General features: G+C 43.2%; 1 protein-coding gene across 1 annotated transcript in view; it reads right to left on the reverse strand.

The window, feature by feature from the left end:
• The window catches only part of WNK4 (WNK lysine deficient protein kinase 4), a 486,906-nt gene that overhangs the window by 96,897 nt on the left and 367,743 nt on the right, over positions 1 to 22,266 (reverse strand). Inside the window, exons 7-8 of the mRNA XM_073608385.1 lie at positions 8,292 to 8,649; positions 7,868 to 8,004 (exon numbers count right to left, since the gene is read on the reverse strand). Of these exons, the coding sequence (XP_073464486.1) occupies positions 7,868 to 8,004; positions 8,292 to 8,649 (495 nt within the window). The remainder of the gene's footprint in view (positions 1 to 7,867; positions 8,005 to 8,291; positions 8,650 to 22,266) is intronic.

The following is a 22,266-nucleotide window of genomic DNA, read 5'->3' on the forward strand; positions in this document are numbered from 1 at the left end:
TCTCTTGCTTCAACAACGTGAAAGAAGAAGGGGAGGGGTGAGTGCAGAATACGTGGAGCAAGGCACTGCTAATATTTCCTTAATACATTTCAGTCTCCCCTAGAGGAATATTAGATGTAAGCAGCACAAAATATAGTATAGTCCACATATTAAGCTTAGTAGGAAAACCACAACATGGCAGTGGGGATACTATCTTATACGGTTGACATCCACATAAATTGTATATACATGTGCTGAAACTACATTGTACAGGATAAATGTAGTTCCATGAGAAAAAACAAAACAAAAACAAAAACAAAAAAAAAACACTTTAAAAAAAATTTAAGTATTGAAAATAATACACAATAGTCACTATCGTTGCCTCTGCGGCACTGAATGCACCCCTGTCTGAGAATCAACCACAAAAAGGGACAAAACTTAAACTGTCATTCAGGCCAGGAGAGGTAGCCTCCAACTCCCATATCCAAAACGACTCACATTGGAGAACAATCTGGTCAAAGTTGACCCCCGTTCTGTCCTGGGGGACCACTTCAAGGACCCAACACTCAGGGCAATGGGAATCCCTATCATATTTGAGACATACATGTCTGGCTACAGGGGCCTTCAGATGGTATGTGTCTACTTTAAAAACTGCTTACATATGGGTCTAATGGTCTTTCCCATGTAAAAGGAGCTACAAGAGCACATAATGACATAAATGACCCCCATGGTGTTAAGTTGGCCCTCTGTCTGTACACAAGACGTCTCCCTGTCAGTAACCGTAATGAGTCACTCTCTATAACACAGGGGCAAAAATTGCAGCTACCACAGCAGGCCATACCTCCACGCACCATATATCATGGGGGAGTACAAAAAATGTCAATGTGTATTAAGAGGCACTTAAGGGAACGGGCCCGTCTGTATACCAACTGAGGATCGAGAGACAAATTTGCCCACTGAATTATCCTCCTTCAATAAATGCCAGTATGTTGAGAAAATATCCCTAACTTTATTTATCTGTGGGTATATTGTATGCTCAGTCTCATGGGTCCCTGCCCCTGGTCCTGACCCCCCCCCCACGTTGAAAGATAAGGGATTCTCTATCCTTTGCTCTATGATAAGCCTTACTAAGCCATTTTTTGGTTATACCCCCTTGAGTGAAATCTCTCTTAAGACTACAGCTTCTTACTTAAAATCCTGTTCATTTGTGCAATTCCGTGGAAAATTAGGAAACTCAGGTGGGATCACTGTCCTTCAGACAATTTGTCTCCTGATGAAAGGACAGCACTTCACACACTACGTTCAAATACAGATCTGGTGATTAGGGCTGCGGATAAAGGGGGAACATTGTTTTGATGAATAGTACTAGGTATCTTAAAATGTGCCAATATATACTAGGCAATAGGCAATGGTACATCCCAATTCCTGGTGTTAATATGGAAAGAGACAAAAGAAAATTATTTGCCATCTTGGATTGTGCCTTGGCCAGGAACTCATTGACAAGGAGACAGTGGAAAACCAAAATACATCAGACATAACACAGGATTCAAATCCAAAGTAGAGAGAAAAGCAATTACAGTAAGTAAAATAATACAATAGATAAGCTAAACCACTGTAAGCAAGGTAATGTTCAAGTGTTCCTTGAAAAAAAAGGTATAACAAATCTGTAAAAAACAATAACGAGTAAAAACAAAAGTGTTAGAGGCGACAAAGCCTTAAAACTCTAGAGAGGGACACTGAATTATTATCCATTTACAGCTGCTAAACCGTAAGGCTGTCAGTCTGCTGTGATGTAGAGAGAGATATAGTATAAGGAGGACTTCTTCAGCTAAAGAGAAGAAGGGTGAGAATGTTGTAGAGAGAAAGGAAAGGAAAGTAAGGAGAAAATAAAGATCAGAGGGCATTGTTTCTAAAAACATCATAATGTCAATAGTGTTTGGTCAAAGTGTGATGGGTAAGCATAGGATATCCAGGGTTGCCAGACTTGTAGAAACTGGTCGTGGGAATCAGAAAGTATAGCTGGTAACTTTTCATTAACCATAATATTGTTCATGCAATGTTTTACCGCTTCAAAACTGAGTGCAGAAGTTCGCCATGCTTTCCCTATAGTTAATTTAGTTGTGACAAAGAGGTGCGTTGCCAGCTTGCGTTCTGCTCATAGTAAGCTTAAACCCGGATCCATAGTCTAGTTACCCTGGGGCAGGACCACCAGATATAAAGACATCGTCCCTGGCTGGGAGCATCCACAAAAGCAGGTTGGTGAATATTGGGGAATTATTCATGCCAGGCGTGCATGCGTATAATACCATCAGTAAATTTCCTTATAGGAGATGATACCTGTGGAATGTGGGCACGACCTACAAATGCTTTCAAAGGCTGAAAGAAGGTAAGGTGTTGAGTGGGATCTAAGGAGTCTCTGAATAAAATAATGGAGTTGAAGATATCGAAAATGTTCCCGCAGCGGTAGTTCGTGAGAGGAACGAAGGGCGTCGAAGGTTATGATTCCAACTGGGGTTAGTAGAGAGTGAACATCTGAAAACCCGTTTTCTGTCCACCATCCAAACTGGCCAGGGTTGTCCATACTAGGGGGAAATAAAGGGCAATTTATGAAGCGTAAGAGGGGTAAAAGTGGTGAGATCAGGCCTGCCGAGAATTTACTGAATCCCAAAGGTGGAGTGTGTGTGACAAAGAAGGGCTTATATCTTTTGGGCGGGAGGAAGCCAAGGCAAGGAAGACAAAGGTATAGGGTCTATCAAGTCTATGGTGGCCCATAAGGGAAGGTGGTGGGTCTCATGCAAGTAGGAGATAGACGCTAGATTAGCTGCAATAAGCGTGGAGATTGGGGAATGAGAGGCCACCATTTATCCTGTGAGTAAACAGGATATGTTTATTGACCCGTGGACAGGAAGAACCCCAAATAAAATGTAATAATTTGGATGCAGAGTATGTGTACAGGTACAGGAATCAGTAGAACCCGGAACACATATAGTAGTTTAGGTAGATAGGTCATCCGAACCGCATTAATCCTGCCAAACCAAGACAGCGGAAGGTGCTTCCAGGACAATAGTGGGTTTGATAGTGTTTTGAATAGAGGTGGAAAATTAGCTTGATAAAGCCCTTCATATGTAGGGGTTAGCTGAATCCCCAAATATGGCAAGGAGTCCGGCCATTGAAATAGGAAGGACCGAAGTGTTCGTTCAGCCGAATCTGTCAGGCAAAGATCTAGTTCAGTACGAGCTTGGTCTACTAGCTTACGATTGGGGGGGGAGGATTAGGATTCTGTTTGAATTGTTCTGAGACCAGATCCAGTCTAGCTTCTTGTTGATGTTTTTGTAAACGTTCTCTCTTACGTCTCGCTGTTATTTGTATAATATGGCATCGTAGGACCGGCTTATAAGCCCCCCATAGGGTGACAGGAGATGAAATTGACCCTGTAGTGAGCTCAAAATAATCTTTAGATTTTTACAGGAGGATGGTTTGTATCTCCTTAATAGACAGTAATGAATCGTTCATGACCCATGAGGAGTGTTTCAGTATGCAAAGTAAAGACCGTCAAGTGACCAACACTGGGTCATGATCTGTCCATGGCACAGTTAAAATGTCCACCGAGAGTACTAGGGGAATGTGCTTATGTTGCATAAAAACGTGGTCAATTCTGGATTGAGACTGATGAGGGTAAGAGTAATACGTAAAATCTTTTGCTAAAGGATGTTGTTCCCTCCAGAGGTCAACCAAATTGTGATCACCCAGAGCTTGTTGGAATCTTTTTGCAGCCGCAGAAGGGACGGCAGTTTCAGCCGGGTATTTATCTAGTTGAGGGTTCAAAACCAAATTGGAGTCACCAGCCAACAACAACGTGCCAACCTGGTGGGCCGCCAAGAGCGAGCAAACCTGGGTAAGGAAAGGGCTTATATTAGGTGCATAACATGTTAAAATTGTGACTTCAGTATCCTGGAGCAAACCTTGAAGCAATAAATATCTTCCGTTAGGATCAACTATTTATTTTTTGCAAGTGAAAGGGGTGGTTTTGTGAAAGGCAATTAGGACCCCTCGTTGTTTGGTAGGGCCATTTGCCTGATACACAAGAGGGTAGCAAGCATCAAAGTATTTGGGATGAAAAGTAGCTGATAGGTGAGTTTCCTGCAAGCAGGCAACGTGAACCATGTGTTTCCTAAGATAGCGAAATACCTTGATTCATTTCTGTGGTGAATTTAGGTCCTGGACATTAAGAGATAACCAGTTGAGCACCATCATAAGTGAAAAGGATTAGTTATGCTAACATTATCATCTGAGACCAGTAAAAAAGGGGGAGAGAAGGTCAAGAGAGAAAAGAAGAGAAAAGGTGAGAATGATGTAAAGATGAGAACATTTTGGTTCATAGAACAAATAGAATACACAAGTGAAACAAGCTGTAGGCCTTCAAGCCCACAAAAGGGCTGGCTAGTGGGAAGGACAAATGTCATAACCAAGAGCTAGGTGGTGGAGCGCAAGTGTCCACCCGAACTATGTGGCAACATTAGTATTGAAAACTTGGTAGAATCAAACGTTAACTTGGGCATTTTTTCCCCCAAACTTTTGTAATAACTGAACATGTGCAAAGCATCCGATCCAAGGACTGTTCCAGGTGCAAAATACAAAGGGGCAAATTAATAAGTATACATATTTATATAAATGATCATTATAAAGATATGAATCTGGGGTATTCCAGCTGTAGCGTCTCTGTGTAATGGCACCTGGAAGTAGGGGGGGACTGATTTGAGCCTGAGAACCTGAGGTTCAATCAAAAAAAAAGGGGAGGGGGGATAGGGACTTTACCGAATGTAAGAAACCCTTAAGTAGTTATGACACAATATCAAGATAAGAGCCATCCAGCCATGAAAAAATCTGGACTCAAAATGATTTAACGGTTGCCAAGAATTCAGAAAGCATTACTGATTTACCCCAATGTCTGGTATGAACATTTTGGCTGGGGAAATGAGGTGGTTAGAGAACTTGAAGCAGCCAAAGGTGTCTAACCTTCCCTGATGCTCTGTGAAAATGTAAGAGTCCCAGATTGGTGTTGAGTAGTACATAAGTGGCCTGCCTTCCAGCAAGCACAGTGGAAAGGAACAGTCACAGCCTTTTGTACTTATATATGTATAAATATATACCTATTTAACCGTATATACCGTTAGAAAAAAAAAAATGACAAAAAGGGGGAGATGACTGGATGTGAGACTGGGTTACCAGTCAATTCAATAGGGGCCAACATGAAGACCACAAATAGGAGAATCAAGAGAAGCTTCAGTAGGCGCAGACTCATCCAGAAGTACCTTCATGGAAGCGTTGAGCTTGCAGGGAGCGTAGAGCTTGAGAGCCTCGGAGAGATTACTGAGAAGATTTGTGGGATGGAGCAGCTTGGGGCGGCAGAGGTTGTGAAGAGCGAGTTAGCTGGACTGGAGAAGATGTAGAGCCTTGTGATGGTGAGAGATCAAATTTCAGATCTTGGAAGTGGCGAAGTAGCTCTGCTGTATTAACTGCATGGAACTGTCTTTGCTGATAGGAGAAGGGTAGCTTAAAAGGAACTCCCCATCTGTACTTTATGCCACGGGTTTGTAGGATTTGCAGGTAGGGTTTTAAATACCCCCGCTTGGCAATAGTGATCTTGTAGTGATATGTCAGCAAACAGCTGAAGCGAATTGCCCTGAAAGAAGAGTACTTGCTGTTCATGGGCTGACTGCAGTAGCTTTTTTTTTGTATGGAAATAATGAAATTTACTGATGACATCTCGTGAGGGATCATCAGGTTGTTTAGCGGATAGTGCACGGTGTATGCGGTTTCGTTCCAAGCGTTCCAATGGGATGTCAGGTGTTAATTCTTGGAAAAAGGCAGTAGCTGTGACCTGCAGGTCTGTGATCACCTCTGGGAGGCCATGGAGATGGAGGTTGTCTCTCCAGACGCGGTTTTCTGCATCTTCCATCTTATCCTGTAGTTGGTCTAGTACATCCTGAATGTTGTCTACCTCTTGTTCATGTCCCTCCAACACTGTGGTTGCAAGGTCCATACGATTCTCCAGATGGTTAGTGCGTTGCCCAAGCTCCTTTAAGCCTTCGGTGAGGTCTGAGGAGAGTTTGCGGGAAGCTGCTGTAATTTCCTCCCTGATAATGGAGCGGATTTTCTGGAGCAGGGCATCTGCAGAGGGCTCCGGAGGACTTCGCAAATCTGAGGGGAATTGCTACAAACTGTCGTCCTGGTATGCTAGATCAACAAAGAAGGAGAGCTGCGCTGTCTCCTCGGGAGCTGGAGGCTCCAGCGCCATCTTGGATGTCTTTACAGCGTGAGGCAATCAAGGGCAACATGAATGCGGCCAAGTACAGGGAAAACCTTCTCCAGAGTGCTCAGGACCTCAGACTGGGCCGAAGGTTTACTTTCCAACAAGACAATGACCCTAAGCACACAGCTAAAATAAGGAAGGAGTGGCTTCACAACAACTCAGTGACTGTTCTTGAATGGCGAGGCAGAGCCCTGACTTAAACCCAATTGAGCATCTCTGGAGAGACCTAAAAATGGCTGTCCACCAACGTTTACCATCCAACCTGACAGAACTGGAGAGGATCTGCAAGGAGGAATGGCAGAGGATTCCCAAATCCAGGTGTGAAAAACTTGTTGCATCTTTCCCAAAAAGACTCATGGCTTTATTAGATCAAAAGGGTGCTTCTACTAAATACCGAGCAAAGGGTCTGAATATTTAGGACCATGTGACATTTCAGTTTTTCTTTTCTAATAAATCTGCAAAAATGTCAACAATTCTGTGTTTTTCTGTCAATATTGGGTGCTGTGTGTACATTAATGAGGAAAAAAAAATGAACTTAAATGATTTTAGCAAATAGCTGCAATATAACAAAGAGTGAAAAATTTAAGGGGGTCTGAATACTTTCTATCCCCACTGTATGTATGGTGTTTTCTAATGTCTTTTCCTTAAGTTTGACACCATTAAATCTTTTTTGCTAATCATGTTTGTATGGTGAATGAAGTTCCATAGATATGAGCTACCACAGGGTTGGTTGAGCTATTACAGGTTTTTATTTCAAGTTTGCCATTCAATCTCTATACCGTGAGCTCCCATCCTCTTCTTCTCCCCCATTTTTCACTTTATCATTTTTACTCTAACGTTTTTGAGGGTATCCAATCCCCATATGTTAGTATTGCTTCACCCCTTTTGATATAATAATTAGGTAGGCGGCACCTTGAGGGTTCAGCATATATTTTAGTGTATCAATGCTCCCCCCACCTCGCTATCTCTATCGTCCCTAGTGCGCCCCCAACTCCACCTAATTGAGGACTCCCTGGTGCTCCTTCTGCCTGGTCGTCATCCCTCCATTTACCTTATTTGTTTATTGTAAATCATTTTGTAAGTACAGACAGGTGGTCTGGCATTTTTTGTATAATAAATATAAAAATACATGATTTTTGATTGTACTCTTTAACCTCTATTCAGAAAATATTGTTTTTATTACATTAAGCTCTTGAAGAAAAATGACCTGTGTGAAATATGTCGAGCGGAACCCTGAACTGGATATCATCACCCTATTTATGACCATCCATGGGTAGTTTACAGTAAGGTTACATGATCCCATGTCATACCTATGGTTGAAAATACTTGGTTGTTTCTATTTCTTTAGTAGGGTTGTTGGGATATTCCAGTAAATGAGATTGTTATATGTCGAGTAAACTGCAATAAAGGATTTTTTAATAGGAAAACTTTTTCGTATGTTCAATAAAATACTTATACATTTTAAACATATTTTGAGTGGTGTTGTGCCAAGAAAGTCTATTTTTTTTCTCATTTACAATATATATAGATTTTAAAGAAGGCAATAGCAGTTCCTTCAATCATATTTATACTTACCCCAGGAAAACATATCTCCGGCTGGGTGCTTGGGGGGCTATTAAGATCCTCTTGATCCTCACTTGTATTCCTCAGGGAAACGTCCACTGGTTCCATCAAACCAGAAGAACTAAGATACTCATCAGTCTCACAGTCCGCTAAGTGAAAAAAATAGCTATGTTACAAAGTTTAAAAACATGGCTGTTTTTAAATGATACCTTTCTTTAAACTCTGTACAGGAAATAAAATGTTTAACAAATGGGATAACTAGTTTGATTAAACTCTTGCTCTAATTATAATAATAAATATACAGTTTTTGAGGCCTGAGATTTATGTCCCTGAACCTAAAAGCTATTATAAATCAGTTGTTAGAGTTTGATACAAATTTACTGATAGGATGATCATGTGGAAAGTTGGCGTTGATAGGGAGAACATAACTGCTTACATGTAGTAGAGGAATAACATGTTTGTCTGAAGTTAAACAGGTGATGCTGATCAGCCTCTGGTTCCTCTGGTTCAGGAAGAAATGTGCCACTGTTTACAGACTCTGCGGATTCTGAGTTTGATGGCAGGGAGGTAGCTCCAGGGGTGGTATCAGGAGTGGGAGAAGCAGTGGTGCTCTGAGAATCTCTAAGCTGCTCAAGGAGTTTTAGAATGTTTTGCTGCTTCTCATCTTCTTTTTTCTTCAGCTCCTCTTGGGCACGTCTCACCTTTTCTCGTTTCCTCTTTATTGCCAACACACGGTCACGAATAGCCTTTGCCACAATTTTGTAGTCCCCTTCACAGACAAAATTAAGCACCACCTTGGAAACACACAGAAAGTTTCAATACCAGAAATATAATATCATAACATTTAACAAAAAAATGTATTTTTCTTATCTCACTCTCCTTGTTATATATTGCCTCTACTGACTCCAGGTGTGATTTGTATTGCATACTTACACTGGTCCAGTTTGGGCTAATGCAAGTATAAGTAAATATATCTCAAACCCAAGGGGTTATTGATGAAGTAATAGCAGGGATCTACTGGGTTCTGTGCAGAGCAGCTTCTCTACTGAATGTCTTGTATTTTTTATAATGATTACAAGGTGTCCTATGATTGGATGCAGTGTAGATCATAACATCACCGCCCCTCCTTGTATTCATCAAAAAACATACAAAGTGACCTGTGAATGGTGGCAGTGTTGAATAAGCGATCCTTTTAGGTCAGTGTGGAAGCTACTTGGTACAGGACCTAGTAGATCACTGCTATCGCTGTAGTAGAGCCAACTTCTACATCGATTGTCAGCTTCCCCAGCGGACCCTCATGTATAAGATACGCATACTTTTATTGGTCCAGGCTGGGCTAGTGTAAGCATGCCATAAATATCTTATCTGGAGTTCAGCTTTAAATGAATGCACCTGATATACTGTACTTACCAGATACTAAAAAGAAAAGAACAACAATACTATAAGCATTCCAATGCAATATGCTTAACCACTTGACCATTGAGAGGTCTTACCCCTTTCATGACTAGACCATTTTTTGCTATTCAGCAGTGTGGTACTTTAACTGGCAATTGCTCAGTCATGCAACACTATACGTAAATGAAATTGAGGCCCTAAAATGCCAGGATAGTAAAAATACCCCCCAAATGACCCCTTCTTGGAAAGTTGACAGCCTAAGGTATTTAGTAAGAGGCATGGCGAGATGTTTGGATTTGTAATTTTTTACAGCTAATCATATGGTATAGGCAGGGCCTCTGATAAGACAGTACAGCCAGCCCTCCTGTACCAGGCCCAGGCCCCATCAGTTCAAAAGGGGGGCCCGGGCACCTGCCCAGCAGAAGGGATGGCTGTACTGCCTTGTGACTCTTGTGGACCCCCTGCAGAGCTGCCCATTTTTTTGCTCTGGCTGCTCTGCACAGGGAATGGTTTTATATACTTGCCAACTGTCCTGATTTTGCAGCAGGGACAGCTGAAGAGTCTCTACCTTTGCCTCTGAGTCTGCAGTGCCAAGTCCTGAACCCCCCCCCCAGCATGCAAGATCGAGGAAGGAAGAAGTTCTCTGCCTGCTCTATGAGTCCTGAGCTCTGCTCCGCCTCCCTCCACTCTGCGCACTATAAGCTCCAGTGCTGGCTGCAGAGCTTGAATGGGGTAGTGCTTCTGCTGGAGGGGGTGAGTGTGTGTGTGTGTGGGGGGGGGGAGTGAAACTTCACTTGAATGTGATGCTCTACATGCAACAAATGCACCATAGAAGCTCTAGAACCCTTTCAAGCATGCACCTTTACAAGTTTGCCAAATGACAAAATACTGGTCTGCTAACTGCATTTGGGGTGCCAGTAACAATTATTGGCAACACAAGCGCTATGCACGTTTGCAGTGCATTTCTGAAATGGGCTATTCCTGTGCACTTTGTCACGCATTCAGGAAATGCCAAGCATGAATGCAGCCAAAGGGCTCTTTTCAGTGGCTTCGCAACCGAATCCTAACAGTACAGTCAGACAAGGCTGTATACTGTACATAAAATCTCAAGCAAATCTAAAAATAATAATGCGCCAACCCAAAACCGTAAAAGCAAAAGCAGCCAACACAACAATCAGACAAAATTGTGGTGAAATAACAAAAATAAAGTGTGGCGCTGAGGGAGCAAGACAATAATATATTTGTTCGTTATTGAGCGAAGCCCGCCTGAATGTCTGTCTGGAGAGCAGTGATGCACAATAAAGTGTTTGGTGGAACAAGACTGTTCTAGTATATCCTATTACCTACCGTCAATAGAATATGTATTAATAAAAGAAAAGTGAAACGAAACAGTATGGAGTGTAGGTACTAGAAAATAACTGACACTCTAACATGATACAAACAAGTGATGATATGTGAAGTATGGAGTGTAGGTACTAAAAAATAGCTAACACTCTAAAATAATACAAAAAAGTGATGATATACGTAAGAAACATCAATGAATCCATACCAGTATAGCCTATACGAGGAAACCCAATAGTACAACATACATGAAATGGGTAATAATAACCCAAAATAACAAATAATCCTAGTGTGGCTATTGCAACCGGAAGACTGCAATACAAACAAGAATATAATAATAGTGCAACTAAAAAGTCCAAAAACAGGTGCATAGGCAAACACTTGGAAGCTTGGCCAAAAAAAAGGAAGAACCAGCAGCAACCAGGATAGGTGATGTAGGACCCTTGAATCTGGGGATGGCAACCACAAGATGGAGTAATCAAACTTGCATTCAGATAGGGACAGGTGAAAGTACTCTTACCAGCAATGGTGGACTCACCAGCCAGCGGCTTGGGAGTCAGACAGGCTTAAGATAGAGAAATGGAGGATGTAGCACCTTTATCCACAGCGACTGGAAAGGATGGAACACCGTGGCATACACTGACCAACCTTCTCAAATCCTACCGGCTCCCGCCATCCATGGTGTGGGTACAAACAGCTCGTCCAAGGTCAATTTCCGTGTGGTGGGTATTAGCCCTCAAAAATAGGGATCAGAAAGAAGACTTCCCCATAGTGTGAATCAGCTTTTCAAAGCTTTATTAAAAAATAGTACCATAAAATGCACACTGGCTTGTAACAACAGAAATGGAAACCAGGTACAGGATAAATATAAAAATAAGCGCTTAGTTAGGTTGTGGCAAGACAGGCATAACAAACCCGACGCGTTTTGTCCGCTAGGACTTCGACTGGGGTATATGACTGTCTGCCACGATAATGCCTGTATATATCTATGAACGTATAATTAGAAAAACAATAGCACCTGTTCACGCCATTTACGCGGCCACTTCCGGGTCTCGGGAACATGGCGTCTGTGATTGTCATCGACCAATCATAATGATCAGATGAAAGGCAAATATCCAAACCTCGAAATGGTAAACCAATGAGGTGCTAGCGAAAACAGCGTTGCGTACGGCCCACCTCCCATTGATGTCACATGATCTTCCCCCACCAACCAGACCCCTGGGTCGGAGTTCAACATGATCACATGGGACAACACGGATAACAGGCCAATCACCAACGAGGAGAGATGGAACGCGGCGTCCTATCAGGACTCATGTTCCACGTATATGACGTCACTCGTACGGCTACCGGACGTGAGGAAAAACAGCCTAGAGGTAGTGGAGCGCATATGCGGACCACGCCTCAAGATGGTGAAAAGTGTTTGGAACGCAAATGCAGTCCAGCTATATAGATGACAGAAAAAAACGTAATCACCATGGGGGAAAAAAAAACAAAATTTTAAATGCGACATGGCGTAAACATTGCTAAACCTCATAAATAGTTAAAAAGTGTTGGACAATAACCTACACTCCATACTTCACATATCATCACTTGTTTGTATCATGTTAGAGTGTCAGTTATTTTCTAGTACCTACACTCCATACTGTTTCGTTTCACTTTTCTTTTATTAATATATATTCTATTGACGGTAGTTAATAGGATATACTAGAACAGTCTTGTTCCACCAAACACTTTATTGTGCATCACTGCTCTCCAGACAGACATTCAGGCGGGCTTCGCTCAATAACGAACAAATATATTATTGTCTTGCTCCCTCAGCGCCACACTTTATTTTTGTATACTGTACATGCCATGGCTGTAATTTACTTCTTCACAGCTGCAGCATTTTTAACGCAGGTTGCAGAGTTTGACAGCCAGCACCACCTATCAAACTCCCCATCGAGTTCAATGGGGTCGCTCTGCAACTGCGAGCCAAACACTTGGCTCACAGTTGCAGCGCAGTCTCGTGATGTAAAATTGTCATTCAGCAATTTTAAATAAAGTAAAAAAAAAAAACAGGTGTCAGGAGGCGACTGTAGCAATGGTATAATTTCTGCCATGGCTGAAATGCACAGCATTGTGACCATGGCATTTTAGTGAAAATATCATTTGATATTTTTTTTGGGGGGGGGGTGATTTCTAACAGCAGCCCTGATGTCAGGAAAGGTTCCATCCGCTGGTAATATCTATCATTTGGCGTGCAGTACTGAGGTCCACCAGCAGGTGTCTCCTGGGAGTTTGGAACTGTCAGGAGAGCTTTCCCCTGCTGGTGTTGTGTGTCTTTGGGCCGCAGTACTGGCGTCCACCAGCGTATGGATCCTGGAAGTGTGGAGCAGATATTACCTTCTGCAGTCAGGCATCACCTGAGCTTGATAACAGGTAATAGTATAAATACCCGGCAAGTGCACACACACCTTGCCCTGGTATTTTCCTTGAGCCCTGACCTGCATCCTATTACCTGTTATCCTGATCCTGAACCTGATCCCTGATTTTTGTATCCTGAACCTGTTGTACCTGATCCTGTCTGTTCCTGCATCCCTGGATCCTTGTCCTGCAGCCTGATCCCTTCCACCTTGTCCCTGTCTGTTTACTCCTTGCGCCCCATCTGCTAACCTACCGTTTATGACCCTGTCCTGGCTTGACTACGATTCTGGTACCCCCTTTTGCTATATATATATATATATATATATATATATGTATATATATATATATATATATATATATATATATATATATATATATATATATATATATATATATATATATATATATACTGGTTTGTTTGTTGTTTGTTTTAGTTATTTGGTTTTTTCACTCTGTTTTGTATTGGTGGTGTATTCACATTTATATGCATTTATCTTAATAAAATCACTTACTTTCACCTACTTATGTTTGGTTCACTCTGTCGCAGTGACACAGTTCTGGTCACATCTGGTTTATGACACCTGAGTACATGACCATTTTGTTTCCATAAATTTAAAGAGACCCTCTACCGCAACTAATTGTTTAACCACTTGCCGCCCGCCCTATTACATATTGACGGCGGCAAAGTGGTTTGATAATCCTGATCGGACGTCATATGACGTGATCAGGATTATCTGCTACTGCGCACCACGGCGATTGGGGATGACACTTGTCCCTCGGACACAGCGCATCCCCGATCAGGGTAAACAGTCAATGAAATGGCTGTTTACCCATGTGATCGGCTGTGTCCAACCACAGCCGGTCACCTGTCATAAGAAGTCAGGCACGCGCAATGCGCGCCGCCTAGGGGCGCGCAGCGCGCCGATCGGAGAAGGCGAGTGTCCCTCGGACACAGCGCATCTCCGATCAGGGTAAACAGCCAATGACATGGCTGTTTACCCATGTGATCGGCTGTGTCCAATCACAGCCGGTCACAAGTATAAACACTGTGGCAGTTTCCAGGGATCTCTCCTTCTCTCTCCTCACACACCGATCGTGTGAGGAGAGAGAAGGAGAGATCTGATCAGTGAGTAAAACACTATTTCTACATCTGTTCTATAGTCTACTGTCTGCACAACACGAACCCCCCCCTCATCAATAAAGAGAACCTGTCACAGCCCATCAGGATCTGTCACAGCCCATCAGGATCTGTCACAGCCCATCAGGATCTGTCACAGCCCATCAGGATCTGTCACAGCCCATCAGGATCTGTCACAGCCCATCAGAACCTGTCACAGCCCATCAGAACCTGTCACAGCCCGTCATCGGTACCGCCATCAGCACCGGTACTGCCATCAGCACCGGTACCGCCATCAGCACCGCCATCAGCACTGCCACCGCCACCAGCACCGCCACCAGCATCAGCACCGCCACCGCCATCAGCACCGCCACCAGCACCGCCACCACCATCAGCACCATCTGCATCTGACAGCCCATCTGTCACACAGGCCGCCATCAGTACCATTAACAGTACCGCTATTAGTACCGCCATCGGTAACATCTGAATCTGACAGCCCATCTGTCACATAGGCCCGCCATCACTACCATCGCACAATCCCCCATAAGTACCGCCAAAAGTACCACCATCATGTCCCAAAGAGTTTATACACCTGAGGAGGCATATAACATCCTTGCCATGTCGGATGATGAGAGCAGCGGGGAGCTCTCATTATCCGATTCTGGTTCGGAATACGAGCCAGTGGAGGGTAGCGGATCGGAGTCCGAGTCAGCGGAGGAAACCGCCCCTCCTAAAAGAGTAAGGTGATCAGGACTGAGATCAAAAAACCTGCCTACCACCAGCAGCGCCAGACCCCAGGAAGAGGAGCCCAGTACCAGTACTGGAATTGCACATCCAGCCCAAAGAATCCGGGCCCAGTCCTACCTTCCCGATGCCCTGGCAAACCCCTTATGGTTGCCTGCCAACTCAGGATCCGCTACAATCCCCCCTTTCACTGCACAGCCAGGTGTGCAGCTGAACACTTCGAATTTTTAATATTTGGACTATTTCCATTTGTTTTTCCCAGAAGATTTGTTGCAGTACATGGTGGACCAAACAAATCTCTATGCAGAGCAGTTTATTGCTGCCAACCCCAGTTCGTCCTACACCCGTATGTTCCAATGGCGACGTCTCACACTAGACGAATTCAAATTGTTCTTGGACCTTACTTTTAATATGGGGCTTACAAAGAAAAACGAACTGCATGCCTACTGGTCCACCCACCCCATCCACAACATGCCCCTATATTCTTCTGTTATGTCCAGGACACGGTACGATATGATAACGCGTTTCCTACATTTCAATGATAATTTGCAGTGCCCTCCCCAAGATCATCCCAACCACGACAAATTATATAAGCTTCGCCCCCTAATAAATTCTTTTACCAAACGATTTTCTGAAGTCTTTATCCCTGACCAAAATATTTGTGTAGACGAATCCCTTATCCACTTTACTGGCCGGCTGAATATCAAACAGTATATCCCAAGTAAGAGAGCCAGGTACGGAGTGAAATTGAACAAATGATGTGACCGAGCCACTGGTTACGTGTACTCATTTCGCATTTATGAGGGAAAAGACTCCCAGCTCCAGCCCCCTGAGTGCCCCACATACATAGGAACCAGTGGTAAAATTGTGTGGGACCTTGCATACCCCCTGTTCAAAAAGGGTTACCATGTATATGTAGATAATTACTACAGCAGCCTGCCCCTTTTCCGTCACCTGTATCGTGAAAAAACCCTGGCCTGCGGAACCTTTCCCGAAAAAATAGGAAGGGCTTCCCACAGAACTTACTTTCAAAACGGCTACAAAAGGGGGAAGCCGCATTCATGAGGAATGAGGAGGTGTTGGCCATGAAGTGGCGGGACAAGAAGGATGTTCACATGATGACTACCATTCACAATGACACCTTGGTGGAGGTTCAGAGAAGACGTGGCCCTGTAGTAAAGCCTGAATGTGTCCATGACTACAATCTGTATATGGGGGGGTGGATTTAAATGATCAGATGCTGCAACCATATTTGTCAACCAGCAAGTCCAAATATTGGTATAAAAAAGTTGCATTTCATCTATTTCATATGGCCATGTTCAATTCATTTGTCTGCTATCAAAAATCACCGAAAACCAACCCATCACCTACCTCAAATACTTTGAAAACATTGTCACTGCCCTTATTTACCAGCAAGGACCCGCCCCAGGAAGCATTCGCTCTGAGAGTGTAAGTCGACTTCCTGAGCAACATTTTCCCTATAACATTCCCCCCACAGAATCCGGAAGAAGACGCCAAAAGAGATGTCGTGTATGCTCGAATGGAGGAGCTAGAAGAGATACAAGTTTTTATTGTCCCGATTGTCCCTCCCAACCTGGCCTGTGTATCGGTGATTGCTTCAAAAATTATCACACATCCATCAGATATTAGTTCCCCTTATTAGTAACAGACTGCCATTTCCCCATTTCAATTACCTGTGTGCATCATTTGCCTGCCACCATGTTTCTACCTTCCATGTTAACTGACCCTGGCCTGTTTACCGACAATGCCTTTGCCTGCCGTTTTAACCACGTTCGAAACCATGTGCACCGACCTCAGCCTGTTTACCGATGATGCCTTTGCCTGCTGTTTTAACCACGTTTGACTTCCATGTGCACCGACCTCAGCCTGTTTACCGATGATGTCTTTGCCTGCCGTTTTAACCACGTTTGACTTCCATGTGCACCGACCTCAGCCTATTTACCGACGAAGCCTTTGCCTGCCGTTTTAACCACCTTTCTGACTTCCACGTACACCGACCTCGGCCTGTTAAATCGACCATGTTTTTACCTGCCACTTGGACTGATCTTTTGCCCTTCTACTTCAGTACACAGGGGTCTCACATATGTGAGGGGCTTCAGAATAGCGTTCTGAGTAGAGAAAATCAGTTTTTGGTTTTCTGTGTTCCCAGAACAGGGTCTGGTTGCCCGGAGGCTTCAAAGAGATTTGGGTGGGAGAAGCCTCTACCCCTGTCCCCCTGGCCCTAAGCTTGATGGTCCTTCCTGCTGCCTGGACCAATACTTTGGTTGTGCTGACCATATCGCTGCCTGTAATGACCCAGGACTTTATGGACTGTTTATTTCTGCTGCCTGGACCAATACTTTGGCTGTGTTGACCATATCTCGGCCTGCTGCCTCTACTGACTATAGACAGTATTTTTGCCTGGACATCTCTGCCTGCTACCTGGACCAATGCTTTGGCTGTGCTGACAGTATCTCTGCCTGAACTAACTATGGACAGTATTGCTGCCTGGACGATTGCTTTTGCTGTCGCTGACCACATCCCTGCCTGCTGCCTGGACCGATGCTCTCCTCTGTGGACCACTAAACTACTAAAACCACAGGTAATCTTTTGTTATTTGGTATGTACATGTTATGTATTAGAAGTATGAAGGGCCTTCAAAAATATGATCGGTAGTCATGAAATTATATGTGTAATTTATGCTCCTAGAACGACTGGAGGTGCTATTTGGATGTTGGGCCTCTGTATGTGGCCAGGCTGTGTAAAAGTGTCACACATGTGGTATCGTTAAACTCAGGAGGAGTAGCAGAACAAATTTTGTGGTGTCATTTTTGCTATGTACATGCTATGTGTTAACAATATCTTATAAATCGACAACTTTGTGTAAAAAAAATGCGTTTTCATTTTTTTCCCACGTTTTCCGAAAACTTCTGGAAAAAAAATGAACCGTTCAAAAGACTCATTATGCCTCATAGATTATACGTTGGGGTGTTTGCTTTCCAAAATGGGGTCATTTTGTGGGTGTTTCGATTGTCCTGGTGCTCCAGGGCCTTCAAAAGGGAGATAGGTCGTCATGAAATTATATGTGTAATTTTGCTCCTAGACTGCCTAGAGGTGCTACTTGGATGTTAGGCCTCTGTATGTGGCCAGGCTGTGTAAAAGTCTCACACATGTGGTATTGCCATACTCAGGAGGAGTAGCAGAATGTATTTTGGGGTGTCATTTTTGCTATGTACATGCTATGTGTTTGAAATATCTTATAAATGGACAACTTTGTGTAAAAAAAATGCGTTTTCATTTTTTTCCCACGTTTTCCGAAAACTTCTGGAAAAAAATGAACCATTCAAAAGACTCATTATGCCTCATAGATTATACGTTGGGGTGTTTGCTTTCCAAAATGGGGTCATTTTGTGAGCGTTTCCATTGTCCTGGTGCTCCAGGGCCTTCAAAAGGGAGATAGGTCGTCATGAAATGATATGTGTAATTTTGCTCCTAGAATGCCTAGAGGTGCTACTTGGATGTTAGGCCTCTGCATGTGGCCAGGCTGTGTAAAAGTCTCACACATGTGGTATTGCCATACTCAGGAGGAGTAGCAGAATGTATTTTGGGGTGTCATTTTTGCTATGTACATGCTATGTGTTGGAAATATCTTATAAGTGGACAACTTTGTGTAAAAAAAAAGCGTTTTCATTTTTTTCCCATGTTTTCCGAAAACTTCTGGAAAAAAATGAACCATTCAAAAGACTCATTATGCCTCATAGATTATACGTTGGGGTGTTTGCTTTCCAAAATGGGGTCATTTTGTGGGCGTTTCCATTGTCCTGGTGCTCCAGGGCTTTCAAAAGGGAGATAGGTCGTAATGAAATTATATGTGTAATTTTGCTCCTAGAATGCCTAGAGGTGCTACTTGGATGTAAGGCCTCTGTATGTGGCCAGGCTGTGTAAAAGTCTCACACATGTGGTATCGCCATACTCAGGAGGAGTAGCAGAATGTATTTTTGGGTGTAGTTGCAAGTATATGCATGCTGTGTTCAAGAAATAACCTGTCAATACAATAAGTTTGTGTAAAAAAAAAAAAAGTCTTCATTTTCCCAACAATTGTGGGAAAAAATTACAACTTCAAAAAAATCACCATGCCTCTTACTAAATACCTTGGAATGTCTACTTTCCAAAAAGGGGTCATTTGGGGGGTATTTGTACTTTCCTTGAATGTTAGTGTCTCAAGAAATGAGATAGGCCTTTAGTACATCAGGTGTGATCAGATGTGATCTATTTTCAGTGATTTGCACCCTAACTTGTAGACTCTATAACTTTCACACAGACTAAATAATATCCACTAATTTGGGTCATTTTTACCAAAGTGTAGCCGTATAAATTTTGGCCCAAATTTATGAAGAAAAATGACTTATTTGCAAAATTTTACAATAAAAGCTAAAAAAAGTGTTTTTTTTTCAAAATTTTCACTCTTTTTTCGCTTATATCGCAAAAAAGAAAAAACCCAGTGGTGATTAAATACCACCAAAAGAAAGCTCTAATTGTGAGAAAAAAATGATAAAAATTTTGTTTGGATACAGTGTAGCATGACAGAGTAATTATCATTCAAGGTGTGAGAGTACTGAAAGCTGAAAATTGGTTTGGGCGGGAAGGTGTTTAAGTGCCCTGTATTGAAGTGGTTAAACTGATTGTGGACCACATCGCTGATCCATAGAGTCGAATTCCTCAGGCTGGGACTTTAAACCGGGCCACAGTTTGATGGTAAAAAATATTCAAAATGTATTACACATTGATTATATATATAGCAACATGAACATGGGGATATACGCAACAAACACAAATATTGGGAGCAGAAATGGAAACCAGCTGCAATGAAAAGCCCAGAGCTTTGTCAGACAGACAGAACTTCCAACGCGTTTCGAAAAACAAAATGCAGATCTTCTTCAGGGTCAGAGGGCTTGCGGGTTCCAGATCTGTAGCTCATTTCCCAAATGTTGATGCTCCACCCATAAAGAAAAAGAACATAACGCAAAAATTAAAAGAAAGCTATGTCCGTCAGAGCAGCGCACAAACAACAGAGAATGTGAATGACATCAGCCAGCGGTCCGTATATTGTAGGATGGTCTTATTATATAACTTAGTGGTATAACTCTATATAGACCGTTGGAGCTATGGAGGAAAAGTAAAATAGTACTTTCCCCTTGATGCAGGTCCGGTTGATAGAGAGTGTGTATCAAAAGTTAATAAACCATCCAGAACATCAAAGGTTAAAGATGTTTGTATCTATCGGCCAGATATCTGGATGTGCCTTATGGAACTTGAAGTTGGAGTCAAAATGACGTGGCTGGAGATGTGGCTGGTAGTGTCTGGCAAGGTAGAGCAGAGGAAATATTAGAAGCTCGGTTTTGGACAAGCTGAGTTTGAGGAAGTGGTGTGACGTCCAGACAGATATGTCTGTTAGTAAGTTAGTGGCGCGTGAGGAGACTGATGGAGTGAGTTGAGGGGTGGAGAGATAGATTTGGGTGTCATCAGCGTATATATGATATTGAAAGCCGTGTGAGGCAATCAGCTGACCCAGGGAAGAGGTGTAGATTGAACATAAGAGAGTGTCCAAGAACAGAACCTTGGGGCACCCCCGACGAAGAAGGGAAGAGGAGAGGAGGAAGCAAAGTGACACTGAAGGTGCATTGGGATAGGTAGGATGAGTGCCACTGAAGAGCACAGTCATGGAGACCGAGGGAGTAGAGTTTTTTGAGAAGGAGGAGGTGGTCAACCATATCAAAGGCAGCCGAAAGGTCCAGAAGTAGAAGTACAGAATGGTTTTTGCGGTTAATAACTCATTTGTGAGTTTTAAAAGAGCAGTTTCTGTGGGGTGTTGAGGGCGAAATCCAGACTGAAGGGGATCAAGAAGGTTATTCTTTATAAGGTGGTCATTAAGGTGGTTGTAGACCAGGCGTTCAAGGAGTTTAGTGGAAAAGGGGAGTAAGGAGATAGGGCGTAGATTGTTAAGATTGGTATGGTCCAAGGATGGCTTTTTAAGTATGGGTGTGACCAGTGCATGTTTTAGAGCATTGGGGAAGATTGTCAAGGCTGGGCTCAGCCCTTCCTTCTCAAAACTGGCCGCTCAGCTGTCGGCTAATTGCCAGCTCTTATCACTCCACAGTGACTCACCTGTTGATGATATCCTGCCCGTCAGTCTTGCCTACTTAAGCCGTCCAGTCCAGATGATCTCTGCCTTCACCTTGGTCACTAGAGACGCTCTCCTGTGTTCCTGTTAAAGACTTGCTTGCCTGACATTCCTTCTGGCTCCAGATCCTGCTTGCTATTCTACTACACTCATCTCTGGCTCCCTGACATTTTGGCTTGTCTGACTATCTGTTCTGATTCCTGAACTCTGACTATGTTTTGACTACGTTTACTCTGTTTACCTTTTTTATTATTATTAAACAAGTGTGATTTAACTGTACTTCTGTCTCAGTCTGATTCATGGTTTCTGACAAAGGTGCCAGAAGAGAGGGAGAGATTGAAGATGTGGGATAGAGAGTGTAGGGTAGAGTCAGAGGGTGACTGTAGTATTTGAGAGAGAATAGGGTCCAGGGGACAGGTGGTTAGGTGGGCGTTAGAAAGGAGTTTAGCAACTTTGTCTATAGTAGTAGGTTTGAATAAGGAGATTGTCAATTTTACCTGTTGACATGGGGTGTTATATCATATCTTATATCAATTATATAATTCCTATTTTTTTCCTATTGGCTACAGTCAGACTTACTGTAAGAAAAACTCTGCAGATCAATGAAGATAAAGTTGATCATAGGGCCAATAAAAAAAATTGCTGTGCATATGTCTGAAAAATTTGTACAGCTTTCAAAAAGAATATCCATAATTTAAATATATTTATTTACTATGATTGTCAGCTACATCTAGCGGACTCAGTAGGTTGTTTGCTGTCACCTTTTACTGTGAGTTCCCCACGTTGCACCTGCACTGAGGGGGAGGCACTTTGCACATTGTTGCACGTCCTCATAAGAATGTTGAAGGGGGTGCAGTATATCCTCCGCCTGACTGATTCTGGTCTCGGTCTCTTTGACCCGGTCTTGGAGTTTAGTCATGTCTTGTCTGATGAGGGAAATGTCCACCTTTATCTCCTCTATTTTAGTAGTCAGGGTGGACTGACATATGGAGATAGCCTCCAGTACCTTGGCAGTGTCGGCCGCTGCATGCTCCGTAGGTGAGGCTGGGGGGGTCGCCATCTTACTCCTCGTGGTCCCGTCCCTGCCGCCTGTATCTGTCCAATGATGAGGTGGCTGTATTGTTCCTCTTCGGCGGGGACATAATGGATGCAGTGTAGCAATCACAAGCCGTCAGGAAGGTGTGCAATTAGGCAGCCGTGGGAGCGCAGGATACCGGTTTCAGGATGTAC

The sequence above is a fragment of the Aquarana catesbeiana genome, linkage group LG12 (assembly GCF_042186555.1).
Source record: "Aquarana catesbeiana isolate 2022-GZ linkage group LG12, ASM4218655v1, whole genome shotgun sequence".
NCBI lineage: Eukaryota > Metazoa > Chordata > Amphibia > Anura > Ranidae > Aquarana > Aquarana catesbeiana.